The sequence below is a fragment of the Phocoena sinus genome, chromosome 9, assembly GCF_008692025.1.
Source record: "Phocoena sinus isolate mPhoSin1 chromosome 9, mPhoSin1.pri, whole genome shotgun sequence".
Classification (NCBI taxonomy): domain Eukaryota; kingdom Metazoa; phylum Chordata; class Mammalia; order Artiodactyla; family Phocoenidae; genus Phocoena; species Phocoena sinus.
The window spans coordinates 38,621,443-38,643,700 of record NC_045771.1 but is presented as its reverse complement, the minus strand read 5'-3'; the positions used below and the strand labels follow the sequence as shown (position 1 = coordinate 38,643,700).

Here is a 22,258-nt window from a genome sequence, read left to right as displayed (position 1 = left end):
TTAGAAACAGAATAATGATTTTTCTCCCTTGAAATACTTAATCCTTTACTAAAATATGATCCTTCTGAATACATATTTAAAAAGCAATGGACGTGGAATAGTCTTCCAAGAGGAAAACACTGACAGCGTAGGGTATCAGCACCATGTATTCAGTGGGTAGACAAGAAAGTAATATCCAAGCCAGAAAATCCAAGGCCCGCGTGGGGCACAAGCAGATCTCTTCCTTCAGAAATAAAATGAGAGCTACACAAAACAACAAATAAGTAAAAAGAAAATTAAATAAATAAGCAGAAGGTAAAAACTAAAATATAAGATTTAATGGGTTTTGTAAGATTTCTGGATATGACTCTACACATCCAACACCCAAATAGTATGACTAATAAGGTAACACCAGCTATTTTGATCAGCGTTACCACTTTATCACCACACATGCAAATATTTATTAAATAATTATATATGTGTGTGTATAACATAAATTTCTGAAATGATGACAAGAATTAGAGGACAAATAGACGTGATGAATCCTTGAATAGTACACCTTTACGTGTGAAATTAAAAAATAACAATACAAAAATCTGTTCAGATGCATACAATTTCACACTATCAGCTTTCTCTCCTCCAAGTGTTCTTGCCAGCATACCGAAGTGACCACCGTGGAGGCAAGTATCACATGTATCTTTAGGCCCTTCTGATAGATCCTTAAAAAGAGTCTGATTTCACCTCACATCCTGCCATTGTGCTGTTTGTGGTGCACATTCAATTAATGTGTGTCGAAGAGGCACATTGAAGCAAGAGCAAAACCAATTCATTTACAAGAGAAGAACTCTAAAAGAGGCTTTAGTAGAGCATGTTATTGTTCAAAATATTTGCTTCCCACCCCTGAGGAATGGTTGTATATACCCACCCTGCTGAAAAGAGGCATGGCCATATGACTTGTTTTGGCCAATGACACGTGAGTAGAAATGATACGTGCCTCTTCGAAATAGAAGTGTTAAGGTCCATCCCATGGTTGCGCCATGCTTCCTCTTCCACCTCCCCTGTGACTATAAATACCCTGTCAGCCTGAGTCCCTAAGGGAAGGAATCACGGAGCAGAGCTTCACGCAGCCAAGTGAGAAAAAAGCTATTACAATAAACCATTGAGATTTGGGGGTAGTTTGTTATCAGCAAGTAAGTCAGCATAAGATGACTGACAGAGGGCCTGTGCAAGCCTTTTAAATAATAAAGAAGCACCTCCTCATCCCTCTTGCTATGCAGGGACAATCCCTGCAGCACCGATGCTGCTGGAGAGAGTAAAGGAAAACAGATGGCTGGGACTCATGTTCTTTACCACTTGCTTTCCTTAACCTTCAGCAACATGCATGAAAAACTAGTGTTCAGCAGTTTAGAGAGTTTACATTTTTAAAGATAAGGAGTTGGGACTGATGCTAATTGGACTAAGTTGAAATATTTCCGGAATAAACAGAATCATTTCACAGAGTGAGAGGCAGGATTGAAGTTTTATAAATACTGCACAGGAGCCTTCTGCAGTCATTAAATAGGACAAATCCTTGCTGAGCCCATGTCTCAGTATGCTAGATTTCAGAAGACTGGACCCTGCTAAATGCTGGGCTCCAGAAATGAGTTGCTGCCCTTGACTTCAGGGTGCTCACAGGCAGAGAGACATATGTTCAAATGGCTGTGATACAATTAGATGCATTGTACACCTGTAAGATCAATAAAGTACTATGGTAACAGAGAAGAGAACAATCATTTCTGTCAGAGAAAGGGTACAGGATTTTGTTAAATGGGTCAGGGATGGGGAGGTCTGCCAAGCACAGGATAACATGTGAGCGTATGTAGAGAAGCAGCACGTTTTTTAAAAGTCTGGAATAATACAACTCTAGTACACTGTGTGTGTGTGTGTGTGTGTGTGTGTGTGTGTGTGCATGCATGTGCACATGTACAGCTATCCTTTTCTTTTTAGTTGTTCCAGGGTGTTTTATTTTATGACTGTACCATCATGTCCTTAACTATACGGACGTACCTTTAGAAGGCTGCAGTCTTTTGCTATTATAAACAATGATGCCTTGGAAACACTCCTTTTCACCCATGTGCAAGTCCATCTCCAGATGAATTCATAGAAAGGGAATTGTTGAGTAGAAGTTACCCAGGCAAAAACAAAGCAAAAGGAACAAGACAAAAGGAAGGGTGCTTCCTCCAAATGCAACGGTATGTGAAAAGGTGCATAACTGCTATGAAACTGCAAACTACCAGGGTGGCTAGAACTTACTGGAGAAAATGCAGCTGGAGAGACACTCAGGGGTCATCAGATCATGCCGTGCTCCTGAGTGCGGGAGACATAATAAGACTCACATTTTAATGAAATCATTCTTGTGGAAGTGTGGGGATTGGCTGGCAAGGGTATAACAGGGTAACCAGTTAGGATACAGGCACAGTAATCTGGGAGGAAATAACAAAGGCCTGGTAAATCACCTTTGGGGCACTGTGAAAGAAGGTTCTCCCTTGCTTGCCTCTTGTGCTTTCTCCTTTTGGGCACATCACATCCAAGGCCAATGTCTAAGATGCCTCAGGGTAAAGCAGCAGCTGTAGGGAATGACCCAGCGTTGGGATCCACCTTTCTACCCTGGAATGGGGAGAGATTCTTTGGGTGCTAATCCATCTACAAAAAGTTAGGTACGGACTGCTTCCTTCTTTTCTACAAAAAAATACCTATTATAGAATTTAAGAGCTGGAACACATGTCAGGAATCTTTGAATCTCATTTAGTCCAAGGGTCCTCAAATTTATTGTGAGCTGCTTTCCATTTTCCTAAACGTGTGAGATCTGAGGGAGGGCATTACAAAGAAAGTGGAAATGAATTCCTAAAACCTGACACTAATGTTGCCATCTGGAGATCACACTTTGAGAAACATTCTGCTAGAACAATGCCACCTTCCACGTGGTAGCTACTTTGCCTATAGAAAGTACATAGACATATGTATGGTCTTCTACAATACAATGTTTCTAGATTTTCATAGCTTTAAAATATTGAGAAAAACATGTTGGAAACTTTATAGTGAACTCCCATTTCTCTGTATTCATTAAACTCATAGATTAGCATTAACACACTAATAGCGTTAACTCATAGTAGATAAATGTATAAAAGTTATTTCAAAAATTCAGGTTCTGAAGTTCTACATTTTGGACCTTTAATCGTCAAAAATAAGATGAAATAACTTAAAAAAAAACTTATCTCCTTAAATAATCTATGAGAATGAATTAAACTAAAAGGCAAACCACAAACTGGAAATATATTTGATCTAAATATGACAAGGAGCTAACATATATAATATATTCAAACTGAGAAGAAAACATTTACTACCCTTTTAAAATGGCCAATTCTGGAAAAGACAGTTCTTAGAAAAGGAAATGAAAGATTAATAATTGTATAAAATATTCATTCTTTTTAGCAATAATAATAATAAGTGAAAACAACAATAAGAAACATTTTTTTCACTTTTCTTATTAGCAAAGACTAAAATGATGTTAATACTCATTGCTGGCTCAATGCACAGTGAAATTTTCATACCTTGCTAGCAATGTGAAAAGTAAAACTTTCATACAAATTTTCCTATATACTCCTTGATTCCCTTCACTTTATAACTAAGGATACTGCAAGTTTTAATAAAAAAGCATGATTTTTTTTGAAAGTCCTGTGAGAATACTAGAGCTCAGAAACATTATAAAGTTAGGAGTCATTTCAATTCCTATCATGCAGTGAGCATTCTCTTGATTTTAATGATAGCTGCATTAGATTTAGAATTCAGGCTTGATTTACATAATCCCCCCCAAACGGTCCCAGAAATCCATTAAAGGTCACCTTAGTTTCCCATACACATACCAAATTCTATTCCGCTCCTTCGCTCCCTCTTCTATTATCATATTCCACGCTTTTGTAAAGCCTACTGCTTATTATACTTTCATCTCAAATAGAAAATCCTTCAGTTTGGCTTTCCATCTTACTAAACTCCATTCCAGTATGTATTACTGACTCCTCTTCATGTTAGAGTAAAAGATTAAATAGCCATTAACTTTTTGATGTAAAATTACATCAATTATGTAAAATTGAAATTCAGACTGCAGAAATGTTCCTTGGAACTATCAATACACCTGGAGGTGCAGCAGCATGGGACTCAGTGTTTCTCACTTCCTGCTCCAGGCTGCATATTAAAATCAGGTGTTGCGTAATAGTCAGGAAGTAGAATTTATTTGTGTAATAAGCAAAGTAGAAAACCTCCTGGGTTCCCAGGTGACCAGTTGCAGAAGCCTGAATTTAATTACTTGCTATTCATCATAAACCAAACACACAAGTTCCATCACACAATTTCCCCTTCTGAAAAAAAATATCAACAACTGTCAGGCTCCTAATAATTAAGAAATTTTTAATTATTTTCACTCCGATTCTCATTTGAATCACAACAAGGATGATCAATTTCAAAATCTTATTAGTTCTGCTAGCATGAACCATTCAGATTCTCACACAGGATCACTCTGTAGTAAAAAAACTAGGAAGACACCCCTTTTTAGTTTTTATTTTTTTTGTCCACGCCACTGGGCATGTGGGATCTTAGTTCCCTGACCAGGGGTCGAGCCCATGCCCCCTGCAGTGGAAGCTTGGAGTCTTAACCACTGGACCGCCAGGGAAGTCCAAGACACTCCCTTTTTAATGAATAATTTACAATTAATATTTCTGATAAACAAATATTTTCCAATTTTATAAAACCGCATAGACTTTAGTGTCACAATCAACATTTTAAGTATGGGAATACTTACTGCTCGTGATTATGATGCTATTAAACACATGGGTATCTATCATAATGAGTTAGATAACGTTTGAATGTTTTCCATAACACAATGAAATGAACTGAGGAACTAAATTACTTAAAGCAAACAGATCCCCTAGGTTACTAGCTCCTTCTTCTCTGGACTCTCAGTTTGGTCCAGCATAGGCAGACTGAGCTAAAATAAAAGCCAAAAGATAATTGGAGTTCTATGTTAGGCTTATAAGATGAGATATAAATAGCATGAGGGTAATATTCTGATACAGAGTTTTTCCAACTGCAGGGCTGTTCCTTTTGTATTAAAAGAAACTATCTGGGCAATGAAATTTATTCTACTCTTTTACGAGCATGGGGACTGCTCTCCAGTGAAGATGTTTCGCAAGGTTCCTATAGTATAATAGCTCTTCCCCATCCAGCTCAAGATAAATTTTTTTTTTTTTTTGCGGTACGTGGGCCTCTCCCGTTGCGGTGCACAGGCTCCGGACGCTCAGGCTCAGTGGCCATGGCTCACGAGCCTAGCCGCTCCGCGGCACATGAGATCTTCCCGGACCAGGGCACGAACCCGTGTCCCCTGCATCGGCAGGCGGACTCTCAACAACTGCGCCACCAGGGAAGCCCAAGACAAATATCTTCATTGTAGAGGTCCACCCATGAGGCTTCTAGCAATTCCGCAAAGATCTCAAAGTAGCAACTCAGTATTTTCCCTCCCACTGCCCTCTGCCTCAACCAACATATAATCAAAGAACCCATGGCTTTTAGGCTAATTCTTCTCTTCTATTTAAACTATTGGCCAGGACTAGAAATAAGTTTTGTATTTTCTATTGATTTCCAAGTTAAGGGAATAAAAGTAGATAACACAGACCAAGGATTGGCAAACTATGACCTATGGGCCAAATCTAGTCCAACATCTGCTTTTGTAAAGAGATTTTTATTACACCATTCATTTTATGTATCATTGAGAGTCGCTTTCTTGCTACAGTATCAGTGTAGAGTATTTTTGACAGAGACAGTATGGCCTGCAAAGCCAAAATGATTTCTTATGGGCCTTTTACAGAGAAAGTATACTGATCCCTGCTGTAGGTATAATAAGAAACAAATATCACAACTGTGAAATATCTTGCCAACAGGTAACAATGTGCAGGAGGACGCAGGTCAAGATCCCAAAGATATAACATAGCCAGCCTTTGAGTACGTGCATGGAAAGTTTTAAAAGTGTTTTTTCTTCCACCTCCTGGATTCACTAAATATGGAGCTATGTCTTAACCTAGCAGTACAATCAAATTATTTCAAAAATGACAAAAATATGATAATCTAAAATGGGCAAGACATTGTGCTAAGCTCTGGGTTAGCTCTGTGCTAACCAAATTATATCCATTATTTCATGTAGAAAATTAAATTAAATTTCATTACATTTTGATAGTGTGTTGAAATTCACAAAGGGTTAGTACATATATTAATTTACCTCCTTTGGTCTTCAAAATAACCCGGAAAATAGAGAGATTTAAAAAAAAAATCAAAACTCAGAGAGGTCAGTAACTTTCCCAAGGTCACCTAGCTTGTAAGAAAACAGAGCTGAGATTGAATCTCCTATTATCTTAGCCCAAGTGTAACACTCTTATACTTTGTCATGCTACCCCTTATTGTTCTTAGGCGTCTTTAAAAAAAAAGATACTTTTATAAGAAAAAATTAACAAAAATTTTAGAGCAACCACAACTAATTAAATCAATACCTCAGACACATCTGCTCCCTACATGAAAATCTTCCTTCAAACATTTTAAAGAGGAACCACAGTCAATGTTAAGTTTAAACAAGGTTAGCTGAAATTGCACAAAAATAGAAGAACTATCTGTTCCTTAATTATTAAGTAATTATTCAGCCTGAAATATTCTTGAATCTTCCTGGCATGCTTCTTAAGCTTAGTTAAAAAGGTACTTAAAGACAATCTTTTTAGTTTCCTACTGAGATAATTATACTTATATGTCTTTTCAAAATATTTGACAGACTTACATTACTGTGAGCAGAGGAAAAAAATCAATATTTAGTTCAAGGAAGTGTACAAAAGTTAGTATTTGTCTATATTTTAACTTGGAGTCCACAACTTCAGAAAGTAATAATACTAAGAAATGTAATTAAGCCAGCAGCAAAGAAGGCTAATACACTAATGCAGCAGCCAGCTTCAGATGTGATGTACTTCCTGCCAGGAAGAAATCAGATTCCAAAAGAGCACTTCACATAATCTATCTGTACTGGGGGAGGGGGAGGAGACTAATGGCAGAACCGAGGAGCAAAGTCCCAAAGCCAGCCCAAGAAGAGAGAAAAGGAGGTTAGTTGAAAAGCAAAAAGTTAGAAACTGACTACTATCTTTTAAAGAGAAACAAGGAAATGTGGACGAGGATGGAGCCAGATCACAGCATCCTGCTAGGCTTTCTGTTGCAAAGATTTTCCCTAATTAAGCTAAGCCAATGGGTTTCCTACCTGAAGTACCCCAGTTATTTCACTCCATGAACTACCTAGAGAGGCCATGACAGTGCTAATATTTCCTTTTAGATATGGCGAGTTTAGGTTGAAGAACATTAAATAATGAGGATATCAGTTAATATTTATTTTCATGTTCTCCCCTTTAATTTTCTATAAATGGTTTTGTCTAAATCATAAATCATTGCTACCCAATAATACGCCTATGGTAGCTTTGTGTACGTTACTCCTAGGACTATTATTTATTATTTAGGACTTACTAAATAAGCAATTCTGGAATTGTCATGTTCACAAATAAATACCTAGTATAGACATATGAGTATACTAGTATAACATAACATACACATTGGGAAACATAAATACTTACAGATATATCTCAAGTATATATTTTTCTTTATGGAGTATTCAAGGAAAAAACTGCTGAAAGATAAATATTTGACAAATCCTTTCAATATCCTACTATGAGACACAGATTAGAAGGATACACACCAGATATACCTCTGGGAATTCAATTAGGGCTAAGAGAAAAAGGGACCTTTCCTTTGTTCTTCATACGCTCCAGTATTGTTTGAATTTTCTGTACTAACCCTGTATTACTTTCACAATTAAGGAAGAGGCTGGAGATGTCCTCTTCATCTCAAACATCAACCTGAAAGTTGTCTCCAACACAGCCCAACTCCTCAGGTCGACCAGATGCTCCTCCTCCAATGTTCCAGGGACCTTTGGTACATCTCCATGGGGGCAGTTCTTTCATTACATTGTATTTTGTTTGTCTGTTTGTTTTCTGCTATTTTTGTTGTTTTCATACCAAACTGTAAGCTTTAGAAGGCAAGGACTATCTACGGCTTTTTATAATCTCAGAATTCTGCACAGTGTCTAGCATATAGTAAATACTCTAGGCACTCAATAAATGATTAAATCATAATGCCTACTAATAATAATATCTAATATTTACTGAACACATACTTATGTGCCAAGCGCTGTGCTAAACAAATTATATTCACTATTGCATGTAATTCTCAAGAAAACTCTATGGAGTATGTACTATTATAATTTCTATTTCACAGACAGATGAGAAAAATTAAGTTTAGAGAATTAAGTAATTTGGCAAAGTAACACAATAAGAAGCAAAACTGGGAAACGCGTTAAGGAAGTCTGAATTCAGTTTGTGCTCGCAACTTCTACATCATAGTGAATGAATAAATGAATGACTATGCATAAACGAATAAATGTGGAAGAGTTTCGTACCTAAAGAAGACTCCTCTTCAAGAGACAAGACGACTAAGGTAGAAAATGAAACCAGAGAACCACCGATGGGGGTGGGGGGAATACCACATAATAGATGTTATCATTATTGGCAAAAGCAATTCAATCTAAATATTCTAGTAACTTCCAGCAAGTACTGCATCCTCCTAGGTGGAGGTATACCTACTATGTTAATCTCCCTATATTGCTAAATTGATTACAGAAACGGTCTCAACTTTAGAGAACCAAGATCAACATTTCTATATGTAAACTTAAGGTAACTATCACTTTGATAGTTAGAAAGAAATACCTATTGCTAGGGCGTAGAGCTTTTATTAGCAATTCCATTTTTATTCATGGATATAGCAGTAGTGTGATAAATAATCATTTACAACTACATAAAAGAAAGAAATATTTCCAAAAAGGTATGGGTTACCTACCAGTCCTTAATTCTTGACTAAAGAAGAATTAAAATTCTTTAGCAAGAAGAAGGTAAAAATGTCCAGAATATATTAATAATTTTTCAGGTTCACATCAGAGGGAAGCTGATGATTTTTCACAAATGTCTCTTATTTAGTGGTAAATAAACCCTTGGACAGACTCTGGGACACTTACTTTCACAATTCAAGCCCTTACCTATTAACTAACAGCATTGGTTAGATCCTAAGTACTAAGCAAGGATGTGCCATGCTATTTTGATTTGGAAAAATTCAGGGTTCAAATTAAACCAGGCTAAAGGGCCTTAGGGCATTCTGAAAACTTGCTGTTCAAGTTACCAACAGCTAGGACCCAGTGTGTAAATATCCTTCCGTCCTCAGAAGCAACCATCTATCTGGCTCCCATCTGAGAATTATAAAATAAAACCATTATTTTCCATGCTCTAAAACATTGCCTTCACCAATCTTTATCAGGGTCCTGGACACAAGCTTCTTTTCGAGTTTCTTTTTCATTCTATCCTTCCTTTTAGGACAGATACATTCCTAATTACTAATCTACCAAAAATGCCATAAACCAATGCATGGTCTTCAAAGAGAGCCATACAGATACATTAGATCTCTATTATTCAGAGCTTCTGCACCAACCCTAAAAAGAAGTTATTAAACAGGCATCATATTTAGTTTTACTGGGGAAAACTCAATTTAGTTCTCTTTTTCTTCCTGTAAAGCTTCATCATATGCTGGAACATAATATGTTCCAACCATCTGTGGTAGGTTAATATTGATTTCCCTACCTTCAATAGCGCATTGAAGATCAACAAGCTTTAAAATGTTTAATTTCTAGTGATTCAATGGATTTTTTTTTTTTGCTAATAGCAGAAAGTTATTTTTAGTAAATCAGGATGTTTTGACATTTCACAGAATAGTCTCTGGACTTGAAGAGGAATTATTATTTAAATATTTTGCAGTGAGAGAATTCTCGTGATTCTCTACCTCAGACTACTTTGCAATATCAATACTCGTGAGAGAAAGTCTGTACTTCACAGCAGGAAAATCGCTGCGCTGTGAGCACAACACCATTGATCCCACCAGACTTACTTCCTCTCGAAGGCCACAAAGTGATTGCTTTCTATGAACACTTCTTGGAATTCTCCCGAACAAGGATGGCCACAAACAAAACAAAATCAAATTATGTGCAGTGAATTAGGAAGTAGATTACATTTACTGCTAGGGTGACCATTTGGCGCAGTTTGGGCAGTTCAGTTTATGCTGATCATTCCAATGTAATAATTAATATCATCCCCTTTCACTCTCGAAAGTCTCCTAGCTTAGGTGATGAATTATATGGGTTCCCTCTTCACTGGAGACTAAAAAGACTATTCGTTTACTTCATTGAGGTTGCTAACTACATGGAAGCCCAGATTCCACATGTCTGTAAAGTATATTTCATCAGGTACAAGGAGAAATGATGCTAGATTTCATTTCTGACTGGGCTGACAAAATCTGTGAAACAAAAATACAAGTGTCCCAATAAAAAATGCTGATGCCTTCGAAATTTCAACTGTGGTTCATTCATACTGACTTGCTGCAGTTTAGTGCTTTGTATTCATTTTATGCTTTTCTAAAACAGGGCTTCTCTGTGAGTCATAACAAATTAATGAGGAAAAGCAAATAACTATGAAAAACATTTTGGTGGAACTAATGGGTCTAAATATTACTTTCATTAGCTTTTGACTGTTCCTGTTATAGATAAGTATCCCCGTTTGGGTTAACTTTATGACAATAACTAACATTCCTAGCTAAGCTATCCAGAGAATCAAGCAATTGCTTTGTGATTTTAATCAATGTCGACATCAAGAGAGAACATTCGGACCCCGGAAAGTCTCCTCTTTTACTATATTAGAAACAGTCATCTGAATTCTTTGAACAAATACTTCAACTCTACTTTTCACCTTGCCAATATAATCCTAATGACGGTGATTACAAATAATGTGACTACTTTTATGAGTCACTCCGAAAATAACAAAGCAAAGTAGTCATCATTCATGTCATAAACAAGGACACTTAACTACTGTTAGAAGAAGCTAGATGTGATTTTTCTCAAGAGAAAAACACTTTGACCAGTTAATTGGGTCAGATTGCCTCGCTTTAACCTATTCTCACAGCAGGCAGAGTGAGTCTCTAAAAACACCAATGCAGACCTACTAGAGAATGGACTTGAGGACACGGGGAGGGGAAGGGTAAGCTGGGACAAAGTGAGACAGTGGCATGGACATATATACACTACCAAATGTAAAGTAGATAGCTAGTGGGAAGCAGCCGCATAGCACAGGGAGATCAGCTCAGTGCTTTGTGACCACCTAGAGGGGTGGGATAGGGAGGGTGGGAGGGAGGGAGACGCATGAGGGAAGAGATATGGGGACATATGTATATGTATAACTGATTCACTTTCTTATAAAGCAGAAATTAACACAGCATTGTAAAGCAAAAACAAACAAACAAACAAAACACCAATCAGATCATACTGCTCCATGGCTCAAAACTCTCCACTGGCCTGCCATCCCACTAGAATAAACACCTGTCATCCTTCCTTTGACCCACATGGTTCTGCAAACCTCTCAGACCTAATCTTCTACCTCCATTGTCTTCCTTCCCAAAGGTGCAACATGCTGGCTGGAGTCTTGCAATTCCTTAAACTCACCCAACCAACGTGTATCCATCTCAGAATTGCATTTGTTATTCCTTTGGGCTGAACTGTCCTTCCCCAGATTCTAGTATGGCTCTCTTTCCCCCTCCTCCGTTAATTTAGAAGTCTGCTCAAATATCTTCTCATTAGAGAGGTTTACAGTAAATATCCTACCTAAAATAGCAATCCCAGACCCTACCATCACCCTTACACATCCTTTTCCCTACTTTATTTTTCTTCACCAGCACTTCTAGCTCATGACATTGCCTTATGTGTTACATGTTCGTCTGTTTTATTATTAGCTTCCAACCACTAAAATGTAAGCTCCCATGAAGGCAAGAGACTTTTGTCTCTTTTGTTCAACTACATCTCTCTGGCGGTCTGGACTAGTGTTCAAATGAATAGTTCCAAGGCCTACACCATCAGTGAACTGATTACATTAAATATAACCTGATCATCTAGAACTATTTCCAAATTTTGTGTTGCCATGTTTTGGTTTTCTGAATCTGAAGCCCACAGCTTTCCCACTGTACATGATATTTAAATCAATTTCCTCTGAAAGGGTATTTCATGCGTGTTGCTCAGAGTATAAACATACACAAACCTCTTGGGAGGGAAATTTGGCTGTACTATATATTAGAACTAAAAAAACAACAACAACAGCACAACACCAAAACATATGTCAACTGAATATTTCCACTTCTAGATATCTATTCTGTAAGAATAAACACACAAGTGTATGAAGGTATGTGCTGCACGGATGTTCATTAAAGCACTCTGCATTTTTCAAGCTTGTGTATACTTCTACAATTCAAACAAACAAATATCTTCCCTAGAGAGTAAGGTCTAAGCAACTACTAAGGAGAGCAGATTACAGTCTAATTGAAAGTGAGGTTTTGGGCTCCCCTGGTGGCGCAGTGATTAAGAATCCGCCTGCCAATGTAGGGGACACGGGTTCGATCCCTGGTCCGGGAAGATCCAACGTGCCGTGGAGCAACTAAGCCCCGTGCGCCACAACTAACTGAGCCTGCGCTCTAGAGCCCACGAGCCACAACTACTGAGCCCGCGTGCCACAGTTACTAAAGCCCGCACGCCTAGAGCCCGTGCTCCTCAACGAGAGAAGCCACCACAGTGAGAAGCCCGCGCACTGCAACGAAGAGCAGTCCCCGCTCGCCGCAACTAGAGAAAGCCAGCGAGCAGCAATGAAGAACCCAACACAGCCAAAAATATAAAATAAATAAATTTTCAAAAAGAAAGTGAGGTTTTGAAGGGCAGTGCTGAGTAAAGGACTGCTAATCTCACTGCCAGAATCTGGGAGGCCTCAGGGTACCTGCCATACCTACAAGCCCTTTCCAAGAGGTTCCTTATAATTACAGGGTTTGTACCAGGTAAATGGCAGGCCTAGACACAGCTGACTGGACCAGCGGAAGGGCCACCTATCCCAAAGGCAACTGATCAATTGGTTTGACAGTGACCTGTCAGGTGGACAGATTCTAGATCTATACCTCAAAGGGGCACGCTCAGATTTCTCTCAGGTAGTTTTAAACATGGGGCACACCCAAGGAAGTCAGCAGTTGACAATGGGGCAAAAGCCAACTGAAACACAGACAAGACAGGCAGAAGCAATGTGACAGCAGACAGGGCACAAGTGTACAGAAACCGGAAGTGCTGCACCACCATTCCTGTTCTTTAGTGAGGCTAGGCTGCTCCTGGGCTCTATCACCCTTCCTTCCCAGGTAGCTTTAAAATGAGTGCTCTTTAAACTATATCTTACTCTCTATTATTGTAATCCGAAGGAGTTTAACTAACAGAACATTAAATTGAGGAGTGGATTAAGCCTTTTAAGGCTTAACCTTGAAAAGATGCTGGTTCCCTTTATAGCCCTCTAATTGTGTGTAATTCAAAATAAAAATACTATAAAACCCACAGTAAGTATAACCAAGTCCTGATAAGTCCGATTTGTTTTTCTTTGGTCATTTAATAAAATAACAATTTTTTTTCAAAAAAATATTTTTTCTAGAGACCTACATTAGTGCTTAGCTTGCCTGCTGGGTAAACCAGTATTAACCAAGACAAAGGTGGGACTGGAAAGTCCTATCACAGACCAAAGCACCTTGCCTACTACAAGTTAGGACACCAGTCGACTAATGACTTCCAGTGGTAGACAGATGGTATTAAAAACATTTTAATATGTTCTTATATTTTTAAAAATGGGTCACAGAGAAAAGAAGTAAGCACATGAGTAAACAGTATTTTATTCCCTAGATGTCCCTTAATGTTTTTCGATGCTGTTAGAAAATTATAGGAATATATTCAATTATTAATTGAAAGTCCAGGAAGGTTAGGATATTTAGGTACCAAGATTTCAGAGAAATGAAATTTAAAATTTTCTTTCAAAACACCAAATACAAAGTAACTTTCTTCTAATCAATTATTTACTAGTCTTTAGAGGCCACACAGTAGAAAAGTTTTGAGCCTTGCCACTTCCATTCTTTATATTATTCATTGCTGCATGATAGAGGCATAGTGAAGGGGCCAGAAAGGGATGTATGTCCAAAGTGTCAGTTTGCAGGATGGAACAAAGAACCTAGACTTTGCACATGTGGGATGCAGCAGTGGGGAAAAAAGGTGTAAACCTACTACATTCCCGTATCCCCTTTTCTCACCCTTCAATCCTGTACCATTAGCCCTCTTCCTAGATCAGCTTCTCCTCTGTGAACCTAATATTTACATTTACTGAGGAAAGCAAGAACCCATCCTTTTTTTCCGAGAGGTCTGTTGTAGGACTTCTGATTGCACGGAGGTTTCTTTTTTTTTTTTTATGTCTGAACAAGCTTTGCAATCTCACGTTGTTGACTAGTCAGCTAGTGAGCAATAATGATACATTCTGAATGAAATTTGTGTTACCTTTGGATTATACTATAAAATGTATCTCCTGCATTCCTAATCCTGTTAGATTACTTTAGATGAAATTTTTGCCTACTTTATTGATCTTTCGTTTTGTTTTTTTAATAGCTTTACTGAGGTGTAACTCATATAACATATGATTTACCCATTTAAAAGGTAGAGCTCATTGTTTCTAATATATTCATAAGAGTTCGTGCACCCATATCATGGAATGTAATCAATAATATAAAGGAACAAACTATAGGTGCACAACACGGAGGAACCAAAAACACTATGCTAAGTGAAAGAACCAGGTACAAAGGACTACATATTGTATATACCATGTAAATAAAATTTCTGGAAAAGGCTGACCTATAGAGACAGAAAGCAGGTCCATGGTTGTGTGCATTGGCAATGGGGAATGATGGGAACCAGCGTTAAGGGCAAATTGGGTGAGGAATGTTTGAGGGTAATAGGAAGGCTCAAAAACTAGATTGCAGTGAGGGTTGCACAACTGCATACATTTATATTAAAGCTCACTGAACTGTATATTTAAAATGGGTGAATTATATATATGTATACATGTATATAAATTATACCTCAATAAGATTTTTTAACATCTTTATTGGAGTATAATTGCTTTACAATGTGTGTTAGTTTTCTGCTTTATAGTTGAATAAAGATTTTAGAAGAAAAAAAGACCAAGCAAATACTCATGGATTATAAACTAAACATACCATACCTCGATAGCTCCACTGATACCATGCAGGCTATTAATGATTACTTAATCTGGACATGAAAATGTTTGCCCATTCATTACTGCATCAGCAAGTTCTCAAACTGTTTGGTCTGAGGACACCCTTACACTCTTAAAAATAACTGAGGTCTCAAAGAACTTTTATGTGTATATTAGATGTCAATATTTATCATATTAGAAATTAAAAGAATTTTAAAAATCTTTAGTGATTCAATGTAAAATAACAATAATAAACTTGTATGTTAACACAGAGAACATATTTAATGAAAAGTATAGCTGTTTTCCAAAACAAGAGAAAAAGTAGTGAGAAGAGTGGCTTTTTTTTTTTTTTTTTACATGTTTGGCAATCTTTTTAGTATCTGGCTTAATAGAAGACAGTCACATTCTCTTATCTGCTCCTGCCTTCAATCTGCTGCAATATCATACATCATGTAGCCTCTGGAAAACTCCACTGTACACTCATGAGAAATGGCAATGAAAAGGCAAATAACACCTTAGTGTTACTAGGAAAGTAGTTTTGATCTCACAGAACCCCACAAAGGGTCTTGGAAACTCCTAGTGGTCTTTGGGCTATCCTTTGAGAACTGTTGGTCTAGATTCTGCTCTAGACCATTTTAATTGAGGTTCATTTTAATGAGATTACTTAAACTGTACTGTCATTAATACAAGCTTTTTGGGAAAATGGGATCAAAAAACTTTCTGAATATAGTTTTCAAAGTTTATTGAATCCCACATTGTACAGACTTGGCTGTAACTTAAAGTAAGCAATCAATATGAGACATATCATGCTACATCAATATTTACTTGTTGAATCTCAAACATTATTCTAGACTTATCAGCAAGTAGAATAAATAAGATGTTACTACACATTGTTAAAACACCTGATTGTTACAATGTTATTTTTTAAAACTACTGTTTTTTTCACTGATTCAGAAGCTTCTGTTTCACATTCTTTTCCATCTTCCCCCGTCTCTATTATAATAAAAGCTCTCCCTTAGTTCCTGTGTTTGCTTCTAAAATAACAAAATGTTATTGAATTTTTTCTAAAACGAACCTTGACATCATAACCTAAAACAATCATACTAATTTCAATACCTGAAAAACAGTTATTTAATGGTCTTTTTATAAAATGTGGTTAATTTCAGCTTAATTAATATTTATTTCTCTTGTGCTTCCCAGTAAAGGATAACAATACCATCAGTCAGTTTATTTACGTGTTATATCCTGAAATGGTTGATGATACTCACTAAAGATGTACCAGTTCATTTGGAAAGTCTCCAAAGGTTTGAAGACTTCAAAGACACCTCTTTGGATTGAAATGTACTTTCCATGTGATGTGATTTAAAACTCAACAAAAATCTAGATATTTACAACCTAAACTCAATAAAAACAAAAAAAACAACAACAAAAACCAGTTTAAGTTCTTACTTTACAATATCTCCTTCAAGAGCAATCACTCTCTTAATGATCTTCTGTTCTGGGTTTTTAGGAGACCTAGAAAAAGATAAGGTTACATAATCAGTTGTGTCTGTTGTTTTAAGAAAATGAGAAGAAATTTTACAAGAAAATACGCTATATTAAAGTCATTACAGGATCCTTTGCAATCATGACATGACATCAGTCCTACTTAGGTCCCAAGTGAGATAGAGCTAAGAGTGAAAGAATTCTTATTTCAAACCTCTGAGGGAAAAGGATCACACTGAAACTTTTCAAAAACTAAAAAAAAAAAAAAAAAAAAAAAAAAAAAAAAAAAAAAAAAAATGTAATAAAAACCCAGAAGTATAAAGATTTTCATTATTAAATCTAAGTACCTGTAGGAAAGAGGATTCATACATAAAATAATTAGGCATTTCTTTAAAATGATAACATACTTAAGTTTCTTCATTTTATTTAAAATAAACAGAGGAGTTTGATTTAAACAAAGAAAACAATGAAGAGAGGAATTTTTTTGAAAAAAAAAAACAATTAGGAAATTCCTTTTTCTTTTTTTTTTTTTTCCACGTTGGTTTATTTCTAACAAAGCACTTAGACCAGGCCCACCAGAGGAGAGGATGTCACTTCCTCAAGGACTTGAAGTTTTGGGGCTGTTCTTAAACCCTTGGTCCCTTGCCACATTTCCTACTTAAAGCTGCTTCTGACCCTTGTGCCAAAGGATCAGTTGGAGAGGGGCAGGGGCCAGCCTTGCTGGAGTCTTGTCACTTTTACTCGCATCTTTCTACAGAAGCCCAGAGGACACAGTGTTTGAGGTCCCCCTAAACTCTGTGTTTTCCTTCCTCCAAGACCCTACCCTCTTTGGGGCATAATACTGGACAGCCCTGGAGAGAGAGGCAGATGCAGGGAGAATCTGGGGGTTCGGGTTTTAGGGTATGGTAGAGCTTGATGAGGAGGGAGAAGGGGAGGAAATTCTTTTAAAGCACAACTAGGTTTAGCCATTTAAAGATTATGTAATTCAGAGTGCTAAGACAAGACTAAAAGAAATTGATAGGTTCTGATATACTTAATGCAGACATCATTTATTTTAATCTATGATTAGTAGCTTATGGTAAATGTTTACTTAAGGTAATACTATTTACTCAAATAAATACTCCCCTCCCCTTCTCTTCCCTCCTCCCCCCCCTTACTGTATCTCTGGGATTCCTCACTCTAGGAGAAGCCATGTCTGTTTCTCAGCAGTCCTACTGAGAAGCTCATTTAGTGAGAAACTAAGGTTGGCCAACCTTCACGTGAATGAACTTAGAAGTAGATCCTTCAACACACTCATAGATACAGAGAACAAATGGGTGGTCGCCAGGAGGGAGGGGAGTGGGAGGTTGGGTGAAATAGGCAAAAGGGATTAAGAGGTACAAACTTCCAGTTATAAGATAAATAAGCCACTGGGATGTAATATACAGCAAAAGGAACATGGCCAATAATATTTTCATACCTTTGTATGGGTACAAATGGTTACTAGACTTATTGTGGTGATCATTTCCTAATGTATGTAAATGTCGAATCACTAGGTAGTACACCTGAAACTAACACAATATTGTACAGCAACTACATTTCAATTAAAAACAAACAAATAAACAAACAGACAAACAAAACCCAGTAGATCCTTCAGTCCCAGTCAAGTCTTCATGAAGTGCAGCTGTGGCCAATAGCTTCATGGCAACCTCATGAGAGACCCTGAGCCATACCACCCACTGAAGCTGCTCTGGTTTCCTGATCCTTAGAAAAATGTGTGAGATAATCTTTGTTGTTTTAAGCTGCTAGAGGTTACACAGCAATGGATAACTCAATCTTAGTATGTTCAATTTCCTGCCAATAACATTTTTAGTCTTTTGATTTAACATGTGTTTCAAGAAACAGCTCACATATCACATAAATGATCACTTAAGATGTATTTAAAAATCAGAGATAGATAAAAGTATTTTCAATTCAAGTCACATTTTGAATTGAATTACCTTTAAAAAGGAAGGTAAATGGACAAATACTAAAAAGATTAAATACATTCAAAATGTAATACTTTGCCAAAGGAAATATGCAGTTTCAATAAGATTTATATTTCACATTATATCTTGCAGAGAAAACAAAATCATCTAAACCATTTGAGTCTACTTGTGAAACTTAGTGACATAACTTTCCACTAAATTAACTATTAATATTCTTTATTTTAAAAGGAAATTTGATCAGAGTTTTTGACTGAACTGTCCCCTTCACTGAATTGACTAAACATTATATTTCTATAAAGTTAATGTCATTTATGTACAGCTAGAGTGAGGGATCTGGGCACATTCAAGATGACAGAATTCATATCTTCTGTGCAGGGTTACTTATAGATCTTTAGAAAAATTTGCCCCCGTGTCTCTCTGTTTAGATAACCAGAAATGTATAAAAAAAATTCAACCTCAGTGATCACCAAAGAATTGTATATTAAAACAATAGGACACCATTTTCCTATTATATTGACAAAGAAATAGTAATAATACTATTAATACAGTTTGTTGTTGAGGATTTAGTACATGTCCTAAAGTACAGGATCATGTAACATACCTTTTGGTAAATAGGTTAAGATTTTATATTCTCTTTAACATATCAATTATGCTTTTAGGAACGTATCCTTATGAAATGGTTGTGGATGTATACAAAATTTTAGCTACATGGATGTTGTCTATTTTAAAAAAGAGAAAAAATCAACAAGAAAAGATTGGTGAAATAAATTATAGTCCATCCACATTATAAAATATTCTTCAACCATTAAAAATGACGCTATAAAAGAATTTTTAATGATGTGGAAATGTCAACAGGATACATAGATTTAACATGCGAGCTAGAAAATTTATGTGTACCATGACCTTGCTTCAGTAAGTATAAAGAGAAAACGTGCATGCAACTGTACTGGGAAAAATTAGGAAGGATATAAAGCAAAAGGTGGGGGGCATAGTTCTGTGTTTGATAAAACACATGCCTGGAGTTTTGGTTCAGATTACTGGGAAGTCCATTAGAAGATGACAAATATTTGTGTCACATGATGTTAACTGAGAAGAAACGTTCCAAGACAGGAGTGAGACCTGAACTAATTATCAAGTCTCCCCACCTAATACTGATGCGCTATTAACATTAATGAAATGACATGAAATGCAACCGTTATCAGCGTAAAATAGTATTTATGCCACAACCTTTAAGCTTTTGAGATATACTTGAAAAGTATTTTATATTTTAAAATAACCTACATAGTAAGATCGTGAGGCAAAATAGAATATACAAAGTGAGCTACCTATACAATTAAAGTCTTATGAATTACTACTTCAAATGTATCTATAAATTTTAATGTAATATTAATCTCATGAATCTAATCACATGGTTCAAAATTTTTTAAAAAGGCTATTACTAACATTAATCCCATTACTGTTCAAAATCTATAACTATATTTTAATCATTAGGCTGTTGAATGCATTACTTGGATGTAAGTACAAGTGGTACAAGAGTGATTACAGATTTACACTGTGAAAGTCACTGAACTTCCCTTTGTCTACATTTTCTTGGCTGTCTTCTAGAAGTAAGAAAAATAACAAGTGAAGGATTACGCCTTACTTTAGGGACACGATGTATGCTGCCCAATAAAATTTGGATTTAAATTTGAAATTTTAGTGTTTTCATAATAAGCATTGTTTTACAATATTTATTTCTGGAGTCTGAATTTTAAGCATTCTGTTTTATGCCAAAGATTTAATTAGGCAAGGTTCTCCAGAGGTTTGGACAAGATGCCTAGAATCGTCTCTCTACTGCGTAGGTCTCAGTAGATCAGTTTGATGTGGCAGACTTATCTCTAACAAGAATGGTTGTGGGGAAGGGTGAAGGGTTAGCATAGACATAATAAGATTCCTGTGTTACGTAATGTACCTCTCCTTGAATTTCACTTCTTATCTTGATAGAAGTGTTGCCATTTTTACCCTGTGACAAGCCAACAGAGCCATGTCTTCAGTCTCATAACCTTTGTAGCTAATTTCATGTTTGTGTATGTTCTCAAAAGGTTGTTATTTTGATCCTGTTTGGAACACTGGGAAGGTACTCTGGAAAACTCAAGAGAGACCCTCTTGTGTTCTGTGGGAATGAGGAGGATAGCAAGTGTACCACCCTCTCTGCTGGTACACTTGTGCTCATCCTGATTTCAGACATATACCTGAACCCTGCGTCTGAGCACGTTCACCCTTCTCCCACTTATAGTAAAATTCTAAAACCTCCCTCTGTGGGTTGTGTAGATTTTTATATTTATATGGTTCAGGATTGGCCCAGATTATTATAGAATTCACCTCAGGATTAGAAGTCACCTTGACATATATCACAGAAAGGTCTAAATTTTAACTCTTCATGAATGAGGTAAAACTAAGAACTAATATTCTAGGAATGACCTATAACAGATAGACTATTTTTTATACTGTTGAAAGGATGGACATGCATTAAATCAACTAATTTTACATCATCAAAATGGTAAAAGAAAAAAGGATTGCTACTTTATTATCTAAATGAAAATGAAAAGTCCACACAACAGAATAAAAAGTCATGAAAAACCTTAGCAAACGATAGCTTCTCTTCTTTCCTCTCTTTTTTTTTTTTTTTAAATTTTGGAAAATATTGCCTGGGTTTCACATGATTTTCATAGGTTAGAGCTAGAAAAGGCCTATGAGTGTACCTAGTCCTTTCCTGGCAATATTCAGTCTCACCCATTCTCCATGGCCTAAGGGTTTCTGCTTGGGCGCCTTGTGTCCTACAAATGCATGGACTGGGGGACATTGGAAATGGAATCTATGGTCACTGTTCCACCTTTGGTACAGACAGCTGCTGACTGTAGGCAAGCCCTGTAAACAATCTGGGTTTCATTTTCAAAGAGATAAGGCTAGATCAGAAGTCCTAAACCAGAAGTCAGACAATCAGATCTAGCTTGTAGAAATGTTTTGTTTGGTCCACACATCATTTATTTATTTATTTATTTATTTTTTAAGCTGGAGCTGGCCAAATAAACAGGAGACTTCACATAAAAATTCTAATTTCTTGTTCCTCTTAGAAAAATACAAAGATCTGGCACCCAAAGCCTACATTCTTCCGTGAAGAGTCCACTGGATCTGAGAAGCAGATCCTGAGAAGTTGCCCCAGTGCCAACAGCTTGTTTCATGTGGGTCTCAGTGTCTGAGGACACATGAGTTTGGGAACCCCTAGAAATCTTGATGATTTCTTCCACCTCTAGCATCATATAACAACTGAGAGAACACATGAAAACTCCAGCAGAGGGTCTAACGCATAGTAGGAAATTGGTAAATCTTAGAGGCAACTCTTCCTAAAATAAATTCATAAAGAAGATCAATTAACTGGACACAAGCAAATCGTTAGGATTTTTTTTTAAGACTTACATAGATAGAATATTTATTTCAAAAACCCTCCAATAATTTCAGAGTCTGTTGCATTAGAGGGCA

General features: G+C 36.7%; 1 protein-coding gene across 2 annotated transcripts in view; it reads right to left on the bottom strand.

Annotated features, from left to right (window-relative positions):
• The window catches only part of IMMP2L (inner mitochondrial membrane peptidase subunit 2), a 922,093-nt gene that overhangs the window by 258,008 nt on the left and 641,827 nt on the right, over positions 1-22,258 (bottom strand). For both annotated transcript variants that reach the window (XM_032643755.1, XM_032643756.1), the window contains exon 5: positions 16,737-16,802. In XM_032643755.1, coding sequence (XP_032499646.1) covers positions 16,737-16,802 — 66 coding nt within the window. The remainder of the gene's footprint in view (positions 1-16,736; positions 16,803-22,258) is intronic.